Source organism: Molothrus aeneus, chromosome 7 (genome assembly GCF_037042795.1).
Source record: "Molothrus aeneus isolate 106 chromosome 7, BPBGC_Maene_1.0, whole genome shotgun sequence".
NCBI lineage: Eukaryota > Metazoa > Chordata > Aves > Passeriformes > Icteridae > Molothrus > Molothrus aeneus.
This window is the reverse complement of record NC_089652.1, coordinates 28,115,011-28,139,243: the sequence shown is the minus strand read 5'-3', so window position 1 is coordinate 28,139,243 and position 24,233 is coordinate 28,115,011. Positions and strand designations below refer to the sequence as shown.

General features: G+C 42.6%; 1 protein-coding gene across 1 annotated transcript in view; it reads right to left on the bottom strand.

Moving 5' to 3' along the window:
* PDIA5 (protein disulfide isomerase family A member 5) overlaps positions 1-24,233 on the bottom strand; it is a 97,835-nt gene that overhangs the window by 61,838 nt on the left and 11,764 nt on the right. Inside the window, exons 3-6 of the mRNA XM_066553357.1 lie at positions 21,187-21,274; positions 7,515-7,598; positions 6,708-6,753; positions 988-1,080 (exon numbers count right to left, since the gene is read on the bottom strand). Coding sequence (XP_066409454.1) covers positions 988-1,080; positions 6,708-6,753; positions 7,515-7,598; positions 21,187-21,274 — 311 coding nt within the window. The remainder of the gene's footprint in view (positions 1-987; positions 1,081-6,707; positions 6,754-7,514; positions 7,599-21,186; positions 21,275-24,233) is intronic.

Sequence of the window (24,233 nt, the reverse complement as noted above, 5' to 3'; positions counted from 1 at the left end):
AGTTCACTCTCACTGCAGAATCTCCACCTGGAAACTCTTTCTTCGCTGACACATCCAAAATCCATATTGCAATTCAAAAAGTCAGACTCAATAATAACAAAACAAGTTCACTTTTCACACTATGAAACCTTGCCAAACCTATGAGATGCCATGCAAAAAGGATTTTTCAGTAACAGCATGATAGAAAAACTAGATGAAGTTTTCAAATTGAATGCAACCCCTGGAAGCCTTGTAATAGAGTACAGAGGGTGAACATTAAAAATTAATCTTCCTACAAAAACTGAATGTCAGAATAACCATTTCTAATATTAAAAATGAAAGCCAGAAAATTGAAAAAGCCCTTTACAAAATACCAGCTAGAGTCCAATCAATTAAAGTTTAAAAAATCTATAGACTAGAAAACTAATATAAAAGACCAAGTTGATTATATTAGAAAAAACATAATGAGTAACTGTGGTGGCACTGGCTTTTTAAGGAAGTTTCACCACATTCACTGCTTTCCCACTTAACACTGAGAAGACAGTTCCTGTACCAAGTTAAATCCCTCAAGATCTGGACCCCCTTTCCTCCTGCTTCACACCCCTAACCTCAGGCACACGAGGGAACAACAGGTTTAACGACAGCCTGCAGTTTGAAGAGCAGCATTTTACCTCCTACTTGCATTCTGCACTGACTGCACTCTGCAAGCTGCTCCAGTTCCCTGAGACAAAGGAGGGCTGTGCCCCCACACCATCCACAAGCTCTGACACTTGCTGTGTAGCTAGCAGACTGAGGTCATGACCACATGCAGGGCAGAGGAGCACAGGAAGCACAGGACTTTACAGCCACAACCCACAAAATTTGTCAAATCACTTCAAACAGGCTGGGTACTTTAAATTTCCCTCCCAAAGAAACAAAATAATGGTGTTTCACTAAGAGTTAATACAAACATACACACTCCATCCCATATATTTACAAAACAACAGAACATCTATCCAGTTAATGTACCTTTTCACTGTCAACATGCACAATATCTTTGGCTTCAGGATCTTCCTCCCACAGTGGAGCACCTTCTGGATCCTTGAGAAAGGCCACTATGGACTGTAATACACAGGGGGGGAAATCTTTTAGAGAAACACAAATGGAAATCATGAGACATCCAATCTCAAATCCATGCTGTGATAAAAACCCCATCCAATTAATGCCCTTGCTTTTCTGCTCATGTATTCATCTGCTCTAATGCAGATTAGCACAAATCTCCTGTTGCAGAACCAAGTGATCCATGGGTGTGTACCTTCATCATAACTGGTATCCAACTTAGCTGTTCCCACTACCACTATAAAACTGGGGAAAACAGAGTGGAATGGACCAGCACACAGAGATTAGCTTCAAGAGCTTCAGAGAGCTCTTTCAATGGTACTAGACCTTCCACATAGAGTCCCTGGGTTAGCAGGAAAGATTTCTCTTTATGCAGAGGTCAGGCTCCCATGCCCTTCACAGTATCTGAGTACCAGGCTAGCTGGAGGGCACACTAACACTTGCTGTGAGCAAAAGCAAATCAACACACTTACAGATCAAACTGCTCATTTGGTCAAAGGAAGAATAATCCACCAACAGCTCCCTGTGTGACCCACCTACCTAAAAAATCCATTGAATGCAATTTCAATTATGAGAATAAGAAACAAATGTGACAGGAGAATGTGGGAAATAGGATTCTGCAGCTCCCACATTCAACAAACTGAGTACACCTGCACACACACTTTGTAACTGCTTTACCTGACTGACATGCAACCAAAAATCCCTTTCAGCAGAGCAGAGATATACTGTCTTGACCAAAAGAAAAAATACCCTGCTAGCTCTGACTTCAATCCCAGCCTGAAGGAAACTCCAGCCTTCCTAAATCAATGAGATACTCTCCATGGATTCCGGCAGTCACACTGCTCCCTGTTTCCAGCTGTACATGCAAACACAGGCTTGATCACTTTTATCTCAGATGTCTGTGCTCTAGGAAGCGTAAGACCTGGCATTCCATATTCATTCACCACTCAGAATACCCCAGTGCTTTCTCTATGGCATTGCTTGTAGGTTTGTGTCCGTTCCAATCCAGGATGTCTGCCCCACCAGTAACACAGTGAGGTCCCTGAGGAGCTTCCTTCAGTGTGAGTGTGAGTGGATGAAGCTGCCACAGCACTGAGCTATTCTAACACACACCAAGGCTACTTACCTAAGAGCCTTTCTCAGGAGCAGGCTGGCAGCACAGCTGGTGACACATCCCATCACTGGAAGGGTCTCAGAGACATTTTTGCTGCCTGTCTGCCTTTGGTGGGGCTGCTGTGCTACAACATCCCAATAACTTATCAACAGAGAGAAGAGTTCAGCTCATTTTCCTGCCTCTCAGTTGGTACTGTAAGGCTTGCGAGGATTCAGAGCTTACAGCAGGATCCATTTATTGCATTTATGTTTCTGTCTGCTTGCACAGCTAATATTGAAAAGATTTGTCTTATCACAAGAGACAGCATGTATCAGTCACCAGACAGCAACCAAAACACTTAATGTACAGAGTAAAAAGGATCTAACGGAGGATGACAAGCAGCTCCAGAAGAAATTTGTTTTACAGTGGCATTATCAGGGAAAGGAGCTAGTTAGGAAAAAAATATATAAAATCAAGTAATTTACAATGGAGTTGCAATGTAAAAAGCTGTAGACTTAGAGGCATTAACATCCCAAATGACATCCTAAGACTAGTAATACATGGGGAAAGGAAAGTGAGGACAAAACAGCAGAGATGTTCTACCTTCAGGACAGCTGCATCAAGTTCTGCTCACCCTCGGCAGGGACAGACCTCAACTATACACTGGAGAGGAGGAGAGAGGGGTGAACATTTTGAACAGCTAATGAGTGTAATTGACTCTGCTAGTTTCAAGAATTCCTGCATGCCAAATTCAGTCATGTAGAAACAGATGTGGTTAGAGGATGGGGGATTAAAGAGATTTAATTCATCCAGCCTCTCCCTCTCAGCCAAGACAGAAAAAAATTAGATGTGTAATGTCTTCTGGCAGGAGCAGGCAGTACACTGCCTTGCTGTCAGTTCTTCATGCAGTGAAGAGAACTTCCTCTCTTTCTTTAAACAGGGAAGAACAACACCCAAACAATCTACAGCATTCTCTAATCACAGAAAGCAGTGGTCCCCAGGCTGCTGTGTTAGAGGCCACAGCAAGGTCCAGGGCTCAGCACCCCTGGTGCTGCAGAACCAGCTCCTCTCCAGCCCTGCTGTGCTATGGTCAGGACCTGCTTTGACCACAGGGCACGGACAGAAACACCATGGGCTGTAACCAGCTGTGCCAGCTTTGAACCTCACACCTCCATTCAGCAGAGTACAGGACATGCTTCATCCAGCACATGCTGCTAAAAACAAGCAAGTTTTAACAGGAAAGCTGATCCATAATCATATACATGGACCTAGGTTTTAACCTGAAAGAAAATATACACAAACACATCCTTGTGCTTTTCACTCCTTTGAAGCATCATGCAGTAAGGATGCTAATAACTAAGACCTGCCTCAATTTCACACATACACTGCTTGCAACAGCCAACTTGAAAAGGATTCAGGGTTTAGAGCAGGACCAATTTATTGAGTCAGTCTATTCCCCTTGCTAGTACTAAGCAGATTTGTACTTCAGTGAGTTCTCTCCATTTTAGAAGAAGGGTAAAACTCTCCTGGTACTTTATACTCCAGAAAAGGCTTCATCATGTAATAAACACAGCCTGGATCCTGGCACTGTGGCTCTCTTGATAATTAGACATCATATGGCTAAAGCAACATGTGAACAGACATTCCAGGTGAGATCAAAGCCTCACCTAAGCTTGTCTTCAACAGCAGATGACTACAGCTAGTTGAGGACAAGATAGACTAGTACTTATGGTTCTTATATAGCTTATACTGGCACATGCTCTCAGTTTCTGGCAAAAAGAAAGTAAGTTTATGGACTCTGCACCAGCTGTTGTATATGGACCTCTGTGCTTTCTAACTACCAATGAACCTATCTGTTATGACTATCTAAAACTGCTTTTCAGACTCCTAAGTTCTTGGCTTTCACAATGTGTAGCTACAAGTTCCAATTTTTTTTTTTTTAAACATTTCAGTTATTTGTTTCAAATCAACCACCCCAAAATGCCACTGCTTGTCCTGAAATTTGGAGAAAAAAGAAGTAATTGCTCTCTTTTTTTAAGTTACTCACAATTACAGAAATATCATATTCTATTGGAATTTCCTCCAGCTGTCTTTTTTAGTATTGTGAGAACCTAAGACCTTCTGCAAAGAATTGGAAATATATTTTTTAAACTATTCCTAAAAATTTTGCATCACTGAATTTTATTCTCTTGCCTTCCATCTCCCTTTCCTAGATACCCCAAACTGCTCAGATCTTAGCACAGGTGTCAGCAGCAGGAGGTTCTGACTGACAAGTAACTTCCCCCTGCTGTGAACACTGACCTATCCTCCTCATTTTTCTAACAGTGAAACCATAAGGGCATCTCTGCTAATTACATAAGGATTTTGTTACTTTAAGAAATGAAAAGCTTTTCTAAAAACCTGAGTACATGATCAGCTGGATCAGCCACATCTTTGAAATTGCTGATCGCTCCAGAAAATCCTTTTACAGTTCTTCAGAGCTGTGTCCATCATTCTCCAAAATGTCATCCATATATTAATATGTCTACTGGATGTCTGGAAAGAAGATCCGAGTTTTATTGCCACAAATTTGCTGAATGATGTGAAACAAATCCTTTAATCTCCCTGTTCTTTGGTGTGTGTCCACCTGTCCATAAAATGAGTATGATACCCTGTGTAATGGTACTGCTCTGCTGCTCTCTGTATGTATGTACTGGGAGGCTCCTGACAAACACAGCTGAGAGGGAGAAACAAAGGTCAACTGGCCCAACAGAAGAAAACAGGGAGAAGTGGAACAGAGGGAGAAATACAGAAAATATCCAGGCAGCTGTGAGCAGCAGAACAAGCAAACAACTGAATTATTTGATCACTGCCCAGATCTGATCCACTGCCCAACCTGTAAATAATTAGTGGCTGGTTTTCACAGGGGCAGTTTAATTGAGAAAGACTCCAGCCCCTAGAGTGAGGGAGCTTCAAAATCCCTCTTCCACCTCCAATGGAATCCACACCCCTGTCCATGGGATGCTGCTTTCTTCTTCCCAGCAGGCAGGGCAAAAGGGAAGGGTGAAATGCTCATCACAAAACAGCTGAAGGAATAAACGATCTGGTTCCTGTTGTGCTATGATTGCCTCTCAGCCCAATGCTCCCTGGAGCACTGCAGGTGCTTTCCACTTCCTCTGATCTGTAAGGAAGAGTCACGGCACTAAAGTTGCAGCACTTTATGGAGGGCAGGAGAGATGCATCATGTATTGTTCAAATCACCCAAATTTAGGCAACTAGCAAATCTCCCTTAACCCATCACCCACCACGAAGGAAAAAAAACAATCACCAGCTGCAATTCCTCATTAAGCACAGAAGCTGGTTTAGGCAGCTGCTGACTGGGCTGGGTATTTAACATTGCCCTTCCTAATGCCAGGCAAGACTTCTGCTGCAGGAGATGGCAAGATACATGGCCCTACCCTTCCCATCTCAGACAAATCCTGCATCACAGCCTCAAGTGAAGACTGAATTAATTCAAGTCAGGGCACACGTCCAAGACAGTCTCCCATCAGATACTCTCCAACTCTGGCTGTAAAAGCAAGGACCAGAGCAAGTGCACTTAGGAACAGCCACTCCGGCAGACTCAGGTTCACAGAGCATCTCACACAGGCTTTCCTCCATCCAGAAGAAATGGCAATCCAGGCAATGCCCTGAAGAATCCAGAAAGGGGAAGTGCCTGGAATTATATCAACCTGGGGTGATGTCACTAAGCCTTCGAAAGACCAATGACTGTGCAGAGCCCATGTTTGCTGGAGGAGGAAGAGAAACAGGAACTGGGCATCAGAGCTGGACAGAAGTGATTTCTGGAAGCCAAGTCATTGCCAGGCTCCTCATGTCAGGATACTCCCAGGGCTTCAGCAAGGCTTTGCAAAGGAAAGCTGCACACTTCTGGCCTGCTCACTGCACTTTCAGTCCACCCTTCCCATAATCATCTGCATCTACAAATTCGTATCATGCCTCATGCCTTCTCTCTTCCCTTGTCCACAGAACGCTGCTTTCCATTGCTTTATGTCAAGATTTGCCAGAAAAGAAGAAAGGTCATTTTATACCTGATGCACTCAAAGCACTTTCATAGGAACTGTGGTTCTATAATCTGATAAAAGATAAGGCCGCTCAGCTCTCTTTAAAGTTTATAAACACACAATCTAAGAACCTCAGAGAACTCCTTATCAAAACACAGTATCAGCTAATACTTTTAGTTATACTACCACAAAGAGCACCTTGTAATCAAAGCAAGAAACTCCTTATTTGTTACCGGTGTGTAAACTAACTTACAATTTACCTTCCAGTTCAACATGGGGTCAATCTTTTAAATAATAAACAATTTTGCTGGATCTGTGGTTGACAGACACGTATGCACACAAAAACCTTTAGGCCATTCTAACCACTGTTTATGAAGATTAATCCCCTCCCTTTCATACCTTCAGCATGAAAAATATCAAAACCAGTTTTTAATCCACAAATGCCTCACCCACATCTACCAAAACCAAAAGAAAAACAATGGAATATTTGAATTTACCTTCAATGTGACCGCTCTGTTATATGCAGTATGAAATGCACCGTCCCTGTCAAACGAGGAGTGGGGAACAGTGTTAACTTACAGTAACATTACTGGAATTCACAAGCTGCTCTTCCTGACTTCTCACTAACCAGAATAACATCATCCTGCTGAAGCCACAGAACTAAGTAGAATTTACAGTACAGTAGTTTAAGGGGGGGTGCGGTGGGGAGGAACAAGAGCAAGGAAAAAGGGAGGGTACAAACCCAGTGTAATGAAAACAGTTTTCCAGTAAACAATTTCCTCCCTGACACTTTAACAAGATTATTTACTAAGGCATGATCTTTGGAGATGGAGATGCAGCTGCTTGGTGTACCTAACAGTACTCCCACTCCTATTATTTTCAGGAAGAAAAATATCTTGCTCACAACACTTGCCTTTCTCCACTCATATTATGAAGGACTATCTGAAGTCAAAAAGGCAGAGAGAGGTGAAGCAACTTGTCCAAGGCACATGCCAGCAGGCAAGAGACAGAAAGCAAGAGAACTCAAATCTCAGGCATTAGCCCCACGCACTGGGCAGTTTTCAGTCCACTGAGCATCTCTCCCTGGCCCCACTCATGCTTTTAGTGTTCTCTGTTCAACAGCAGAATAAATGTAACTCAATTTCTGTCGTAACACATGCTTGCAAACTGAAGAAACAGCAATTAATTTCATAGGATAAAGAATCAGTCATTTTAATGCTGCAGCAGCATGGAGCTGAACGAAGAATAAACACTTAATGGGGGTATCAACAATTATGAACTACAAATCCCAGCCCAGCACTCACTTATAATGGAGTAAATCCACTCCCTTCTCCTTTGAATTAGGATCTACCTTCATCTTCTTGCATAATTTTCGGCTTTCAGTATCACTGCAAAAAACACATATTGGAAGAAAGGTTACCAAAATAGAAAATCAAATGCATTCAGTCCTGAGAACTCATTGCTGTGGTCAGCAATCATCAGCAATTAATCCAAACTAACAGTAATTTGGGAGCTGTTTAGTTAAGTTTGTGGGACAAGCATTGTGAAAAGTTCCATTAGTCAATTTAATTTCTCTGTTTGCTTGGTCAGGACACAGTGAACTGTGTTAAATTTACATTCCAAAGCCAAGCCCTAACCAGTAGAAAAGCAGCTCCAGCATGTCCAAGGACCTCAGCAGATCTTCTGTCCATGAGATTAACATAAAATTTAAGAAGGCAAATTTCAGTAAGACCATGGTACTGTTAGGATGCTGGTCAAAGAGCACTGTTTGTTAAAAGATTTAAAAGGAAAGAGCAAGTCAGCTTTTACACTTGGCAGAAGATAATAGCCAAAAAAAACCCCATGCTCGTGGTATGTCCAAGTCCAAATCACAAGCATTTAGCCTTAAAAAGGTCCTGCAGAAAACAACCAGTTTGAAATTCTGCAATTTCCTGCAGAATTTCAACCAGTTGAAATTCTGGAGCCCCAAGCCCAGCAACTCTATTAATTCTAGGTATGAAAGATGTGTCCTGGAGCCACACCTGGAAAGCAGAGGCTCATAAGAACAGAAACAGCTCATAAGAAAGAGGGAAGTATCAAAAGACAAGCCTGCTGGAAGGGATCTTCAAATTGAATAAGACCGAATTGCTTCCAGCACCAGATTAGGCTTGAAGAAGAGAGAAGGGTCATGGGGGAGAACTGCAAATACATTTGATTCAGTGGGCAGGTAAAGAAAGGGTCTTCATGACCTAGCAGCTCTCCTAAACAGTGCAGGACTGAAGCCATAAGGAGACTTCAAGCTGAAGTGAATAAGAAGTTGGTCAAAGATCTGGGGAGATGAGCAAAACAGAAAAGAGGATGATTCACATTGACAAGGCTGTTCTCTGCATTGACAAACAGCAAGATTAAACAGCTCGGAAACTTGTTCCCAGCAGAGGACAACTTGTACCTTTTATGCAGATAAATCAATTTAGAAAATGAAAACACTGAAAACCCATCAAGTTTAAACTGATTAGAGACAACAAGATGCAAGGCTTGCAAGAGCCCCACCAAATTAAGTGTGCTGCCAGCACTGGTGCTAATTCTCCCAATCTTCTCCAGCTGCCTTTCTACAAATGTGAAGAACAACAAAGACCAAGCTCACAGTGAGCTTCAAGTGAGAATGCACCTTAGTGGAAACTACCCAAATGCTTCTGGAAATAAGGAGGAATGTGCCACGGACACATGCAGCAAAATCAGAATACTATGCTGAAGATAAAAATGAGCATTTTAAGGACCTAACAAAGCACACAACTACCACATCAGGAAGGAGCACTTGTAATCTCAATTGAACAGAAGTGTATTTATCTGAAGAGTCTTACTGGATTCATGTCAGTTTTGCATTTTCACATCACTGTATCCCAGAAACACTTTCTTTGCTTCTCTGTGAGGCTGGAGATTTGAGCTTGAGAACTGAATAATGTGGACACATCTCCTTGTAACAAAACTATGGAACAAATGCCCTGGATTTGGAGTTATGCCAAAACACCATGTTTGCCACATGGAGTTCATACAAAAAGCCTGCAGCAACGTCAAATCCATGTCTTCTCTCCCCTGCAGTTCTCCAATGGTCTAAACCTAAATGGCTTGAAGGTCAAGGCATCTCCAGAGAAGACACCAGTTTCAGACCATCCTTTTGTCTTACCCTGTACAGATTCAGAGGCACAGAGAAGGTCTTGTGGCCCTGCTGCAGCTGAGTGCCAGGCAGTTCACCACAGTCAGACGACACAACAGTCAACATTTGTAAATGCTCTTCTAGACACTCCCAAATGTCTCCAGCATGCAGGTGTACCTGTGGCTATCTCAGCTTTGCCAAGACAAATGTTAGGTGCTTGATGTCAACAAGTGTAATGCTGAAACCTCAGCAACACGGTCTGTGAAACCCCAAGATGTGCAGACATTTGTTCTGGTATAAGCAGAGGACAAAACTGGGTGTCAAGAGAATCCTGTGCCTGTTCTACCAGCGATTTGGTGCAACAACTAACCATGTGGGGAAGAAAGTGTAATTTTCCCTTACGTGTCATTTAGAGATCTGAATGGATACTAATATTCTGAAAGGTTTAGAGTGGAAAAAAAGCTACAAAGCATTGTTACTGATCTATACCTGTGGGTATGTAACTAGAAACTCCTACCACTTCAACTCCTAGCAATTCATTTTCTGTTTGCATGAGATTCTATTTAAAAAAAAAGGGAAGATAAGAATAGCTATTTCACCAGATCTAAGTGTGCCCTGCTTTTAGGATTTCTCCATTTGCAGAGATTCACACAGCTGCCTGAATGCACAGCCATTATCACAGGAAAGAAAGCAGCAGTTTGCTCCAGTATGTCTCCTACCATTTAGTGGGCAGATTCTCTGCACCACTGCATTGAGAATTAAGCCTGTTTTTGCAAGCTATCTGCACTGATGCATGGGATAGAAGAGGAGCAAATTCCAAGAATAGGAAACATCTAACTATGTATCAGTAATTTTTTCATGCATCAGTGCAGATTTTTGCACATGCCAGACCCACCAGCTCAGATGCTACGCTAACAATTATTCATAAAAAGCAGAAAAGGAGATGTACAGAAATGGCAGAGATGGACCCCTCTGCTTTTCCTTCTGTGTTCACTTACAGAGAGACAAAAATAACCTGCTAAGAGCAACCTGCTCTGATATCACTTGGTAATGACCATTATTCTTAATAAGAGTAAATATCAACACAGATGCAGCCTGCTTTGAGATTTGTCTCTTTTGAATCTCAGCCAACAGCCTCTCTCTGAAGATGAGCTCCTCAACTCTCACATGGGAGAGGGTAATTAGGACTCCGGTTCTTGCAATTTAATTATATCACTTGAAGAGGCAGTGTAAGAGTTTGTTATAATGACTAAAAGTAAAAAAAAAAAACAAAAAACCAAAAAAAACCAACCAAAACAGGAAATAAAAATTTAAAAAAACCAAAACACCAAAAAAACAACAAACCACAACCTAAGAAGCCAGAAACTACCCCCAAAATAAGCACTCTACCAACCCAGGCCAAGGCACTCCAGACAAAGGCACCAGGCTCAGGAAATACTGGCTTGAGGATGAGGTCAGTAATGTGTCCCCAGCAGCCATCCTTGGCTGCCTCGTGCCATTTCTGTCCAGAGCAGTTTGAAGCCTGGCAGGTCCCTGCTGTGCTACTGCCAAAGGGACCCTTGCAGGCAGTCCTACAATAATCCAGCATTATCTCCCTGGAAAATCATCCAAAACATCAACCTATTTGCAATACCACAAGGACTTAACCAGCAGCCAGCTATGTGGTAATAAGGTCAAACCTTCAGTGGGCACAATAGCACAGCTTCCTTCTAGTCCTACAGGCATGTTCTCTACTCTCCCCCTTCCACAAAACCAAACCAGGGCTTCAAAACGTGCCTTTGCTGGAGAAGTGAAGACATTTGACAACTTGGTGAAAAGAAAAATGAAATGAGCGACCCAAGCTGACCTAAGCAAAAGTGTAAATAACAACAACGGCAGTGTGCACTGCAAAGATGGCGTGCACACTTCACCCTCTCCATTCCTGTCCCCCTCCTCTCCACCAGGACACATTTCTGTCACTGGGGGTTACAATGGAGCTGGCAGGAAGCCCAACTGGAGCACTCCCTGTAAACCTCTGGGGTCCCTTGTCAGCGTTAGCATGCATGAATTATCCCTTAGCACAGGCAGCCAGCTGTTAGCAGGGCAGGAGGGTGGCAAGGGACTCCTGAAGGAGACCTGGCCTCCTTTGGCTCAGCACCAGTGCAGCCAGCTCCTGAAGGGGACGTGTCACAGCCCTTCCGTAGGAGTGGCACAAGATGCTCTGCCTGTCCAGGACTGCCCACAGGTCTGGGCACTCATGGCCATAAGGATGGAGAAGCAGGGAGAAATACTGATGGCAGTCTCCAGTGGCAGGAGGAAAAACACAGAAAAAGGATTTTGCAGCAATGTGTCAAGGTAATTTGGAGAGGGAAAGAACAGAAGATAAAAGCCAGACAGTAGGAACACAAAATAAAACCCAGGAGTTTTGCTGCAATTAAGTCCACCTATAACAAGTCCAAGATGGATGGATCCCAAGTAAAAAATTGTGCATGGAGGTGGAAGTGCAAAACCCTCTCCTTGGGGTAAATTCAAATATTGTCCAGTTGGGTCCCAAAGGAACATGGAAGACCAAACATCCTCAGCACCATTCTCTTTCATGAGCACAAATAATATCTTTTGCAGCTTCCTAATTATTTCCCTTATTATTCAATGCTGCCCATCGGCCTCTAATGAAGGCGGGAAAACAGCCCCACAACTACATCTCTGGGGAGGAAGGATCTGGAATGACTGTCCAATCCCCTCTTTGGCAATGGCAAAAATGCCATCCCAAAACATTCATGTCTCCAGCTGCCAATGTAGCAGCACAATGTGCACATGCTGTGTGGCCACATCACTTCCACACCACTGCCCTGGCATCCCTTAACACTTTTCAATGCAGAGTACACCCAGCTTTCTTTTTCACCCACATCTAGAGGGTTTACAGGCACAAGAAAAGTAATTAATAAAAATGCTGACAGAACCAATTCAAGCAACCAGGTCAGTAAATGTGCCTGCACAAAAACTATCTCATTCCTCTGTCGGCATATGATGTAACCACATGGAACCCACAGACCTCACAATTTCTAAACAGATTTTCTCTTTTATCTGTACATCTCACCATCTGAAACAGGGCTCAACAATCCACATAAATGATGCTTCAGCAGTCCCTTATATCACAGCTGTGCCTATAGACTCTAATGCAATGGAGGCTCTGTTGCATCTGTGACTGTACAAACACTGTCACTGTCCCAACAGCTGGAAGAGATAAAACTGAGCAGGTAAGGAGAAAGAGCAGGCTTCAAGAGCAAGGCAATACAGCAAAGCAGAAGCAACACTGCCTACAAAGCAAGCCTCCCAACACTGGAAAAGCTTTGGAAGGTACCAGTCAAAGCAGTCATCTTGTTACCAGCACATTCTCTCACTCATGTCTGTTGTTCAGGTGCTTTCATTCTTTTATGTTATAGTGAAACCCATCTCAGAGGACTCCAGTTATAACTTCAGGGAAGTTCAACTGATTTCAGTCCAGCAATCAGAATTGAATTATCAAACAGGGTTTCCCAGCCCAATGCACAGCATCTGCAATACCCTCTGGCTACCTTCCTTAGAATACACTCTCCAGACAACAGACTTGGACATCCTGGGAAAGCATGGAGTTGAGATCCTGCCAAACAACTAATTGAGCTTGTGACCCCAAAAAAGCAGCAAAAGAAATGTTAGCAGCAAAAATTTCCTCAAGCTTCCTAAAAGTATGTAATACGTTTGCACTTGCAAACCTAATCTGAAAGAGAAGTCATTAACAGTCACTTGTAATTAAATGTGCTCCTACAAGCTTTTGAAATAAAAAAGGAAATTCATTAGCCATTGTTTGGGACAACATGAGATTTTGACTTGTGCTCTGTCTTATCAATTCCACCCTCCAACAAATACTGTGTTGTGGGATCCATTTACAATATAGCAGTTTGTGTACTTTGCTGACCAAGCAAAACCAGATTGATTCTAGCAAAACTCTCCTCTTCTCAGACTGCAGACATTGCCTGCCGACCCATCATCCTCACTTCTCCCTCCCATCCCAGGCCAGCAGTGCCACAACTACTGCTGCCAACAGTATGCCACATTTGTAAGGCTCCTCATCTTCTCTAGTGATCCCACACCTTCCTGTATCACTCTCTGGAGACTGATCTGAAATCAGAAAAAAAAAAAAAAAATCCTAGGGAAAAAAATCACTTCTCAAACCATCAAGCTGGCTTGCACTTCTCCAAAGATCTGGATGGTAATGGCTTACACCTACTTGAACAGAAAATCCATACTCAGCCATCAATGCAGAAAGGCACTTAGAGATTCTGCTCCTGAGTGGGGTTTAAGGACCTGCAGGCATCAAAATAGGAACAGGACCAGGAGAAACGGATGCAGAAGTAATGAGCACAGGAAGCTTAAACACAAGGTTTGTCTTGGAAAAAAAAAGCAATGTTTTGCACCCATTCTGGGTTCCTGATGGAAATTATCTTCTAGAACAAGTAACAATAGCAACAGGTTTCCACAGCACAGAACAAATGAACCAGGCAAACAGCGCAGCACATGAAAAGCTTGAGTCTTTTAAGGGATGGGGGAGCGTGAAAGCCAAAACCAGAAAATGTACTGCTGGAAAGAATTAAAGATAAGGATTAGCAGATGAACGGGACAGAGTCTCATGTGAATTTAGCGCCTGATTTTACCCCCTAGAATGCAGCAAAAATCCCCACTTCAAGGGGGGATTGCAATCACCTTGCAGATGATTGCAGCCTTCTGCTCCAAACGCTCCCCTGGAACGTGCCAGGAATGCAAACAGAGTAATCCATGTGCTGTGGAGACCCAGCACCACTTGTCACCCAATACAAACGACTCCCTGTGCCCATTAGTCAATTAGAGAGGCCAAGGATCTAGAGGAATAAGATTAAAAAGAAGTATTTTTGAAAAATTAAAACCCACGAGATTAATTCTTACTGCAAGCAAGAGCAAGCCAAAAAGCAGAAGGAAAACCAAGACAAAGAGGTAACACGTATCATCATATCGTCAAGCTAAAATAATTAAGGGAAAAAATTATAAGCTCCAGCCCCTGCAGAAAGTCACGAAGTTATAATGAACAGTACTTCCCATGGAAATATAAATTAGCAAGAGACACTTGGCAGCCCACATACCTGCACAGAAATAAGGTAAACAAATTCACAGGAGCTACCAAAGGCTTTGTAGGAAGTTGAAAAACCACCAAACACTCAAATTCTTTGCAAAGCAGCAGCTTCCCCCATCACACAACATGGGAGAGGGGAACACTCCCCTAACCTGGGATACAAGATTAATACTACTCTGTCTTTGAGTTCACAGGAATCTAAGAACCCAAAATGCAGGTTTTCAACATGTCACCCACGGATACACAGATGCTGTAGCCCTTTGTACACCCATTTATGACCTTTAGCTGCACCATGGGCCTGGAGAGGATGGATGCTAGAGGATGCTTTAATTGAATTACTGGGTGCAGAAAAACAGAGGTGACTTCTTTTACATTAAATCTGAGCTGGCTTACTCTTCATTTTGATCTGAAAAGCAGCAACGCTGAAGATTTGGTTAATGAGCAACTCTAGGCAAAACCCATGGAATACTCAAGTTTAGGATGAAAGACATGAGCTCAGGCTCATACCCCAACCACTGCTGTGGATTTAGTTAATGGCTCTGTGTTTCTGAATTAATGCAATACACCAGACTGAAAGGGTTTAAGTTAGGAACTGAGAGCTTACTTTTAAAAGGAGTTTTTTTAAATTCCTGCATGGTCACTCTTACAGTAAAATGAAAAGGCTTTAATGTGAATGAGCATTAACCACACAGACAGATTATGACAGAGACAGGAGGAAGGCATCGAAAATCTATGCTGTAAATGCAGTTTGCCCTTTTAAATGGCACTCACACAAGGACCACACTGGCAGTATAACTCACTTGCAAAGCGTTCCTGAGGGACACCTGCCTTACCTCCCCTGGAGCAGCTGCAAACAGAGCCTCCCCCAGGCTGGCACTATGAGCCATCTTCCCCTGAGCTGCCCTTCACCTTCAAGGCTACTGTAGGAAATGCAGAAATCCCAGACACCACAAATTGCTTAGATGGAAAGGGCTGTACCAGGGCAAGAGCAGCATTCCTTCTTTACTTTTTCTCTCTCTATTAGGTCTGGTCAGTTTTATTTGCAATTTCAAAGCTTTTTATCAGCTTTAAAATTCAGGTACAAGTACAAAAGATGAGTAGACTTATTCTCCTAAATAAATCCTACTTCTGAGTGGCTTTACAGGATGAAGGTAAAAACTAGAGAGCAAAATTACTCTAACACCATCTGTACTGCCAGCCTTATTTCTGAAATTTCTCCCTTCTATGTCAAGGCATTAAACACATTCATTTATGACTGTGTGGATAGGTAAAGCCTTTCTGTATCTAAGCATTAGGAAATCAGAAATTTTGGAAAATCTCATCTAAAAGACAGAAAAACAGGGATATCAGGGAAAACCCCAGAGGAGACAAATACTCTTTAGATTTGGCTCTCTTGTGAAGCAGCATGTTTAGCTGTGTAGGTTTGAATGTACTGCTTTGCCAGCCAAATTATGGTCTCACCTTTATGCTAAGTGTCATGGGACTGCTACAATAACAAGTAATTATTGGGGATGGGGACTACAAGAATGATGCTCATGACACACAAAAGGGACTAAAAGAATGACACACAAAAGCAGAAAAAGTGGGATTAAAACCAAACAAAAATTAGTCAGACATTTTAACCAGATGGCATTTCCTCTTCCTAGCAGTCTGATGTGCTAAAGCCAAGCACACGCGCTATGACAGCAGATGGAAATCACACAGCTTTGTTTATGTTTGGGACCTACAGTAAAGGGAACCATGCAAGTTTGAGCAGAGAATAATTACCCAGAGCCAAAGAAATGGGTGTTTTTTAAAAAAAATACCAACCCACAATTGGGCAGGAGTTATAGTCAATAAAAACATGAGACAATTCAATAACTGGAAAACCCAGGAGTGTTTCCTAAATCATATTCAGGATGGAGAGAGCTACTTTCAACCTCTTCAAAGCTGCACCTGACCATAATGTGCTTAATAACCTGCCAAACACATTTTCTTCTTGTCAACAAAGCCATTTTACTTTCTTTTCATGTCACCCAAACTAGTTACACTTTTCCAAGTAACATCAGTCCTTGGCCACACTGTGGTCTATCACAAAACCCACTTAAGAAGGCTAGAGAATAACTTTGTAATGACTATTCTTCAAAACCACACCTCAGGACATCACAAACTGAGACTAGAGCTTCGTCTGCTTTAAATACAAGTAGCAACAACTTTGTCTTTTGCTCAAAAGCTAATTCCATCTTATTGTGTTCCCAGGCACACAGCTTTTACTGTGCAATTCCATATTACTATGTTCCCAGGCACATCACTTTGTACCCTTTACTTGCCACCACAAGGATTCGACAGGAGTTGTTATTTCTATCAAAACTCCTTCTTTATTTGACCACATCAGTGCTTACCTCCAGTTTTACCAGGCCTTAAAAAATGGAGGTTTTGTGAGATCAGAGGGATGCAGAGGCTCTGCAGCACAAACCCCAACCAGAGTTAGCAGCAGCCAGTCTCTGAGATAGAAAATATCATGTCCTTTTGTGCTTTTTTGCAGATATCCTAAGCTTTCAATTCCCTATGATGCCCTTCAATCTTCCCAATTTCTATCAGCCTACAACTAAAAAATAATTCAATAAATAGCCCAATCTCCTGCTTTCTTACATGCCCATTCCAATTTCACCAGAATGCCCTAAAGAGCACCCATTCATGCTGCTGCAGCATTTTTCCTTTCAAAGTTCTCCACACTCTTTATAAACATTGACTAATGAATCAGGCAATATTTACCCAGTTGCCTGGAAAACAGATACACCTTTTGTAACTGCACAAAGTAACAAGAAGTGACTCATTAGCAGAGTCGGGAACAGAAGCTGTGACTCCAAGCTCTATTAACGTGGCACGTCCCCAGACACGAGCCCCAGAACATTTGCTCCCAAGGTGCCTGCTCCATCTCTCTGGAACACTGGAGATTTAGCAACCTGCAATGTTGTGCTCCATCCCCAATACCATGCATCTCATCAGGCATAATTAGTTCAGTATTCTCTTGTCTCTCACATCACCATTCATTCAATGTCAAACGCCTCAGCAAAGACTTCCTAATTAAAACATGTAAAGGCTAAAATAAAGCATATTTTTGTCACATCACTGCTGAGTCTTTCATTCACAATTGAAATAGCTTCACATTTAACCATGTATAGAGCCACATATGCTATCTCAGCACACAGCAGCAAACAGTGACCACTTCAATGCTGGGAGCAATTCTCAAGCTCTCCCTTCATCTCTAGGAGGAGGTGTGGATCTGCCTGCAGGAACAGACTGAGCTCTCCCAGTCCAGGACCTTATCTACAGTGCCACATGCAGGGGGGTCACACCCCAGCACGGCACTTGGCACAAGTAAGCCCAGCTGTGCAGGAAAGGCAGGCACATGGCATTTCCAGCCCTACACTTCCCAAGCCCCAGCATGCTGGGGATCTCTGCTACCCTGCCTCCAAGTGACAAACTAAGTGGCACCCTCCTCTACTCAACACTGTCTCAGCCAGAAACCAAGTATTTCCCCACACCATGCTGAAAAATTAACTTCCCTCTCTCTGTGAGACACTCAATCTGGAACTGAAAGCTCAAAGCTAATCCCTGTCTTAAACCACAGACACAACAGAAGCCAAGGCCAAGGAGCATGGTTTTTCCACGCAGACCAGCATTCAGGAAGTCCTGAATGCCACACTTCAGCCACAAACCTGCACACTCCCCTCCACTACATGAAATACAGAACATGCGGCTGAGACTTAGCAACCGACACTGATCTCTGTCCACGCAGCGGAATGTTCTTGCCTTCTCTTGAAAATGAGGGGAAGGAGAATTACAAGTAACAAAAAAAAGCACCATCAGTAAAGAAAAATGAAAGAAAAGGCTGCCATCATCGCCACAGGGAAGCAGAGGCACAAACCACAACTCCGCATGCATGCCAGCCCTGCCAACGCTTGGATCCGAAGGCAAAGAAGCCCAGTACAGCAGGATGTGAAGAGCAAAGCCAAAATTTCCCACTAAATATTGCTGCCAAACAAGACATTTCTTGTCAGTATTTGTAAAACAAATTGAGCCTGTGCTGTAAATATCCCTGCATCTGTGTGCTGTTTGTTTCAGCATGAAGACTTGCAAATAAGGCTCCCAGCATATTTGCTGCAGGAGAATGGCTTGAGCCGCTCTGGCAGGACTCAGCTGTCCAGGCCCTAAAACTGGCCCTCTGTGACCTGGGGCAGACAGCACTACTGCAGCCTCTGGTACTGTCACTGCAGCAGGTGACAGCCTGCTATATTGTATACAGGTGCAGCCACCTGTATATAATTTTTTAAAAAGCAATAAGCAAAGGAAAAAACCTCTCATGAAAAAAAAATTGTTTAAAAGCTACCTCAACACTACTAGATTGATTTCAGAATGCTTCAGAAGTTAACAAGCAAATCAACCACAAAACTTGGTTTAGCCTCAAACTTTTTGTTTAGGGTTTCTTTTTGCATCCACCAAGACCTCCTTGACCACAAGCCTGTCTTCCAGCTCACCTTGCCCCATGAAGCAAGTTCACAGACCCTGTTAGAGTATCCTTCAGCAGGAGTGACAGAAGGATAGAAGTCCATCTCTGAAAAATGCCCAGCTATTTTTTCCAGGTTCTTCCCAAACAAGACATGAAAGACAGCTCTGCTTTACCCTCAAAGAGAGAATTACACCTATTGCCTTGTTACAACATCCTGGTCACTGCCTGCCACTCATGAAGTGGTAATCTGATTGTAGCATTACTGGTGTCAAAGAAAATTTTGGTAACCTACCAATCTATTCTCAGGTGTCTCAACCCCTTACAGCATGACTTTCACCTCACTGCTTCACTGTCTGAGATTAACTCACCTTTCAGGATTTCTCCCTCATGGTGAGGGGAAAGGCACTGCAAATACCAAGCTTCCTATGAAAAGTATTAAAGCACGGCGCGCAAGAGACTTGAAAATAAATTTCTTGCAAGTAGCTTCCATAACAAAGTTTGGTCTAGATGCCAACATTTGGAAAATGAGAGTATATTAGGATTTGATTAATTGAATTTTATTTTACAGCAAAACCAAACAATACATTTCCCTCCCCATCACCATTACTTACAAACTCAGGAGTGGAGACTGACCTGTTGAACTAAGTGCCAAAACTTCCCTGGATTTCAAGCTGAAGTCCTAAACACTGAATCTTTCCTTCTCCAACCCAGAACTAAAATAAATCCTGAACAGAGTTCTTGTTTAGTTGTATTACAGCAGCATTTTGAAGAGCCAGCTGAACGGCCTCATCATCCAGCACTTGTATACACCACATACACACACAGAGTAAGCAGTAAGTCCCCCAACACAGAGATAGCCTAAAACAAAAGACACAAAAGGATAGCAAGCACTCTATAACCAGAAACTGAAGCTGATTAGAAACTGAAGCCAAGAAGCTGGCTCAGTATTTTATTTGCTAGCCCTCACTATTGAGAACAAAAAATTACTTATCAGTGCTTTTCTTAGAAATGAAGACTGATTTTCATGGATTTCAGAGGTATGCCAGGTCTCCTCATAACCTTCACCTTGTCAGAGTCAATACAATTTGTCCACTGGCTTTTCAGCAGGTGGCAAGTGGTGCAGGCTTCACTGACCTCTGAGGAACAGCCCTGCTTTCTGCCAGCAGATGACTTGGAACTCTGTCCCCACCAGTTGGGCAGAGATGAAAGTGTGTGTGCACTTGGATGAGCCCCAGCAGAATGCAAACAGAAGGCAGAGGCAGAGGACTCCACAGGAGAGATACCTGCCTGGTGGCAGTGGGGGGAGCAGGGCAGGTTAATAATAATCACAAACCCACATTAACTTCCAATTTACCAATGACTTATTCTGGGTCACTGTTTGATGGATGAGGGTTAGTTTCAAAAGTGTAATTTTAAGGGAGCCACATGATGTGCAGAGCTGACTTACATTTGTGCACAGCACAGTGTACAATCTGTTCATACCATGGCAATCCACCCAAACACACAGGTAGGCAGCAAGCTGCTCCTCTGCAGTGCAGGAAGGGGAACTTGCCACCTGCAGGCAAAGCTCTCAAAGCTGCAGAGGCACTACAATACACAAGCTAAAACCACAAGCAAACTGTTATTGAGTTGAACCACAGCGGAGATTTTCGCATCTGCAAACCAGAAAGTACACACCTGTTCATTCCTCCCCACACACACAACCACTTACAAAAACAAGTTTCTCTGCCTTCACGTTAAAAATTGCCACAACTTATACCAGCATAGAAGAAGGTCTTTAAAAGAAAGCACATTTTATTGAGAAACACAAATGGGTGGATGCTTCAAAACCAAGCAAACAGCCTTACTGCTCACACAACATTTGCTGCCAGAGCAGAATTGCACTGCCCTCCAGCTGAGGCACAACATGTGAGATTCCTCCTCCCCTGGCTTTGGAAAAAAAGCACCCTGTGTGTCGCCTATGAAAGGCAATGTTAGCTGGGGTCTCAGCTTCAGGCTGAAAAACATGCTGCCAGAGAAGTAACAACAGCCATAAGGAAAAAAATTATTCCCTTCCACTTGTTCAAAGGAAGAGAAGATGGTAAGATATAAGCTCCCTATAGAAGAAACTACACAGAATTATGTGTCCACTTAAAGGCAAAAAGTTTCAGAGCCAACAAAAAAGCTAAGATAGCAATAAAAGTCAAAAGGGGAAAGGGAAAATAAGAAGGAAAAGAGCACAACACGTACCCACAGTCTATCCAGCTTATAGTACCTCGTCCTTTCACCTCCTGGGCCACACTGGACAGTAATCTGAGGGAGCTTTCAGCAGCAGTGGCTGGAAGACAAAATTAAATAATAAAACTCTATTAATAACAGCATTACTGCTCCACACAAAACAACACAACGTTGCATTTCTATGTTCCGAAGCACCCAAAGAACATTTTGTCTCATTTGAAGAAACCAGTGTAACAGGGATCAGTAAAATCTTCTGTAAACTAGAAGGAAAGCTGGCTGTAGGTGAAGCTGGTTGCTCCTTCCCTCTACCCCCTTAAACAAGACAGTAAAATTGGTATTTCCAGACATGTTCCCTGAGCTGCATTTACAGAGCTATACGGTGTCCTCTCCTACAGCTTCCATCCCAACACTGCCTTCTTCCCTGTGGCTGGGCATGAACCAGTTTGTACCACAGCCTGCTAATTAGAGCAATTTCATTTAGGACTTTCATCAGCTGTAAGGGCAAGTCATTCAGCATCTCTGCCTCCCTATTTCTACCCCAGCCATACACAGAAAATAACAGACTTTATCCTCATAATAACCCTGGGAGATACCCAAACCAACAGTCATAAGCAGTACCCAGAAAAGGTCCTTCCAAGTACTGGCTGTATTATAAATACCCAACAGAGATTTTTATAATGCCATGCCACATGTGTAGGTTTTGCAAATCACTACCATTCCAAAACAGTCTTATAAACGGTATTAAAAATAAACAGAAGAGAGAAAAATATAGCAGTACAAATAAGTATCCATTCCCCAAAAAAATCTAACAGGAACTGTTTCCTTCCTCAATAAGCAGAAAATAGAAACCCAGGGCCTCTTTCAGATCTTCACAACTACTTCAAGTAACTGAATGTAAGAATGGCAATATTGGGACAGACAGAATGCTTCTGCAGACCAATATCTTGTCTCCAGCATTTGAGGAAGTGAGGGCCTGCAGATGTCAGAGTAGACAAGCAGAGCCACCATGTAAGGATAACCTATCAAATAATCTCTAAACCTTCACAAGTTTTACCTCAACAATCTCCTGAGCCAGAAACAGCCTTTTTGTATTTTACAGACTTTGCTTGGGCCTGATGCTATCAGAGACACCAACCCACACATATCAGCTCTCCAGAAACTCTCATACCCCCATACCCAGAACATGCAACTGCCACCTCTCACCAACACAGGGAGTTAGACAGGTGAGGGAATTCTTTGTATTTGGAATGGAACAGTTTGGCAAATACACTTTTAAAAATAAGCCTTCAGCTTGTCCCAGAAGACTCAGTAGCTGAGTACCCTTGGTAGGACACCCAGCTGGCAAGGGGAACTAAAATCTCCCACAAATTATGACACCTCCCAAAACCAATGAATTTTCTGATTGCAATAGAAAGTGACATCTAGTTCTGCTCAGCTGGGAAGTAAAGCCTTTGTTCCAGCAGTATGACCAAATGCCAGCCAACATCTCATCACAGCTGGGGGATGTATATCTGGGATTGAAATTACACCTCCAAATTCCTCTCTCTTTTTTTCCCTCCCCTCTTTCTGAGTGACTGCTGGGCAAGAGATTTAAAATTGTGCAAGGATCACTGTTCCAGGAAGAAATATTAATTCCACAGTCAGCTCTGCATGCAGTGCTTTAGACTGCTAAAACCAACCAATTAAATAACAAAAACAGAAAAAAAGAAATCTCCATAACATGGCTTTTGAACAATGCCCATAGGGCAACATTTATTAGATGAGTGTCACAGCTGAAGTGTTCTGGTTGTGCTGCTAAAAATGAAAGCAACCACCACTTAAAATATTAAGCGTAAAAAGAAAATTTTCCCTTTAAGAAGCTGAATAATACAGACGTCTTTTTATCTAAAGTGTTCCTTTCAAAAATCAAAAAGCATTAGAAACTCTTTTATGATTTTCACTTTGAACCTGTTACTACAAAACCATTTGGCCAAGTTCAAGTGCTCAAAGTTCCCCACCATATCAAAACACAAGTATTTCAATAAAAAAATAAGCCACTTATATAATTTTAACTGTTTCAGAATAAGCATATCTTTAGGAAATAAAGTTAATTACTCCAGGACCTGGACATCCTTGTCTGCAGAATTCTCTAATACTGGGGGGCAGAGGGAGGAGGATATTGGTCACCCTATGCTGCTCCAATTTGATACACTATGAACCCAGAGCAATACTACCACCACTGGTAGCAATACTACCACCACAAAGGTCTTATGTCTTTAATTGACATAAGACCTTTGCAACAGAAAAGGTCAGAAAAGGAGGACCCAACACTCAAACAAGGCATTATCTTGTCCTGTCTGCCTACAGGAAAAAGAGGGAAGCAACAACAAAAACAATACAGCACGAAGGAAAATCATCTTAATTACACATTTTACTTCTTGCTGTCCAGTGACTTCCACACTCACAACAGCATTCTGCACTTGTGTATGGAGTTTAAAAATAGTTTCTTGATTTTACATGGTGTTGCGCAAAACACCCCCCCAAAAAAAACAAGGCAAGAAAGGAGAAAAGGTAGAGCAGGAGCAGAACAGAGCAAAGGAAGAGCAAACAGTTTAGTAGGCAGCTAGAAAGGTGAGCCTGAATGACAGAGGAACCAACAAAAAGATTCAAGGGGACAGGTGGCATAATGTGAAATGAGTCATTTTCCATCTTACACAAGTGTTCTTTTTTTATTTTTATATTTTTTTAATTAAAGCTGAAAGACAACTATGGGACACTCAAAACTGTCAGAAGCAAAGATGGATTGATTTCAGTTCTGTAACTATTCATTACGCCTTTCAGTGTCACCAGGAAATCAAAACTTGCAAACTACTGTGCTAAACACACCAGAAAGCTCTTATTACAAGGGAGCCAGTTCTGGAGACAAAGCCAGAATAAAGTATATTTTTGCCAATGTGACAGAGCAATTAGAAGGCTGAATTAAGATGACTCCAGTCTTGAAACATCAGGAGCCTCTGAATTAAAACAAAGGACTCCAGTCCCCAAGGAGCCCTTGCAGTCACACAGAAGCCCCTTGGTAC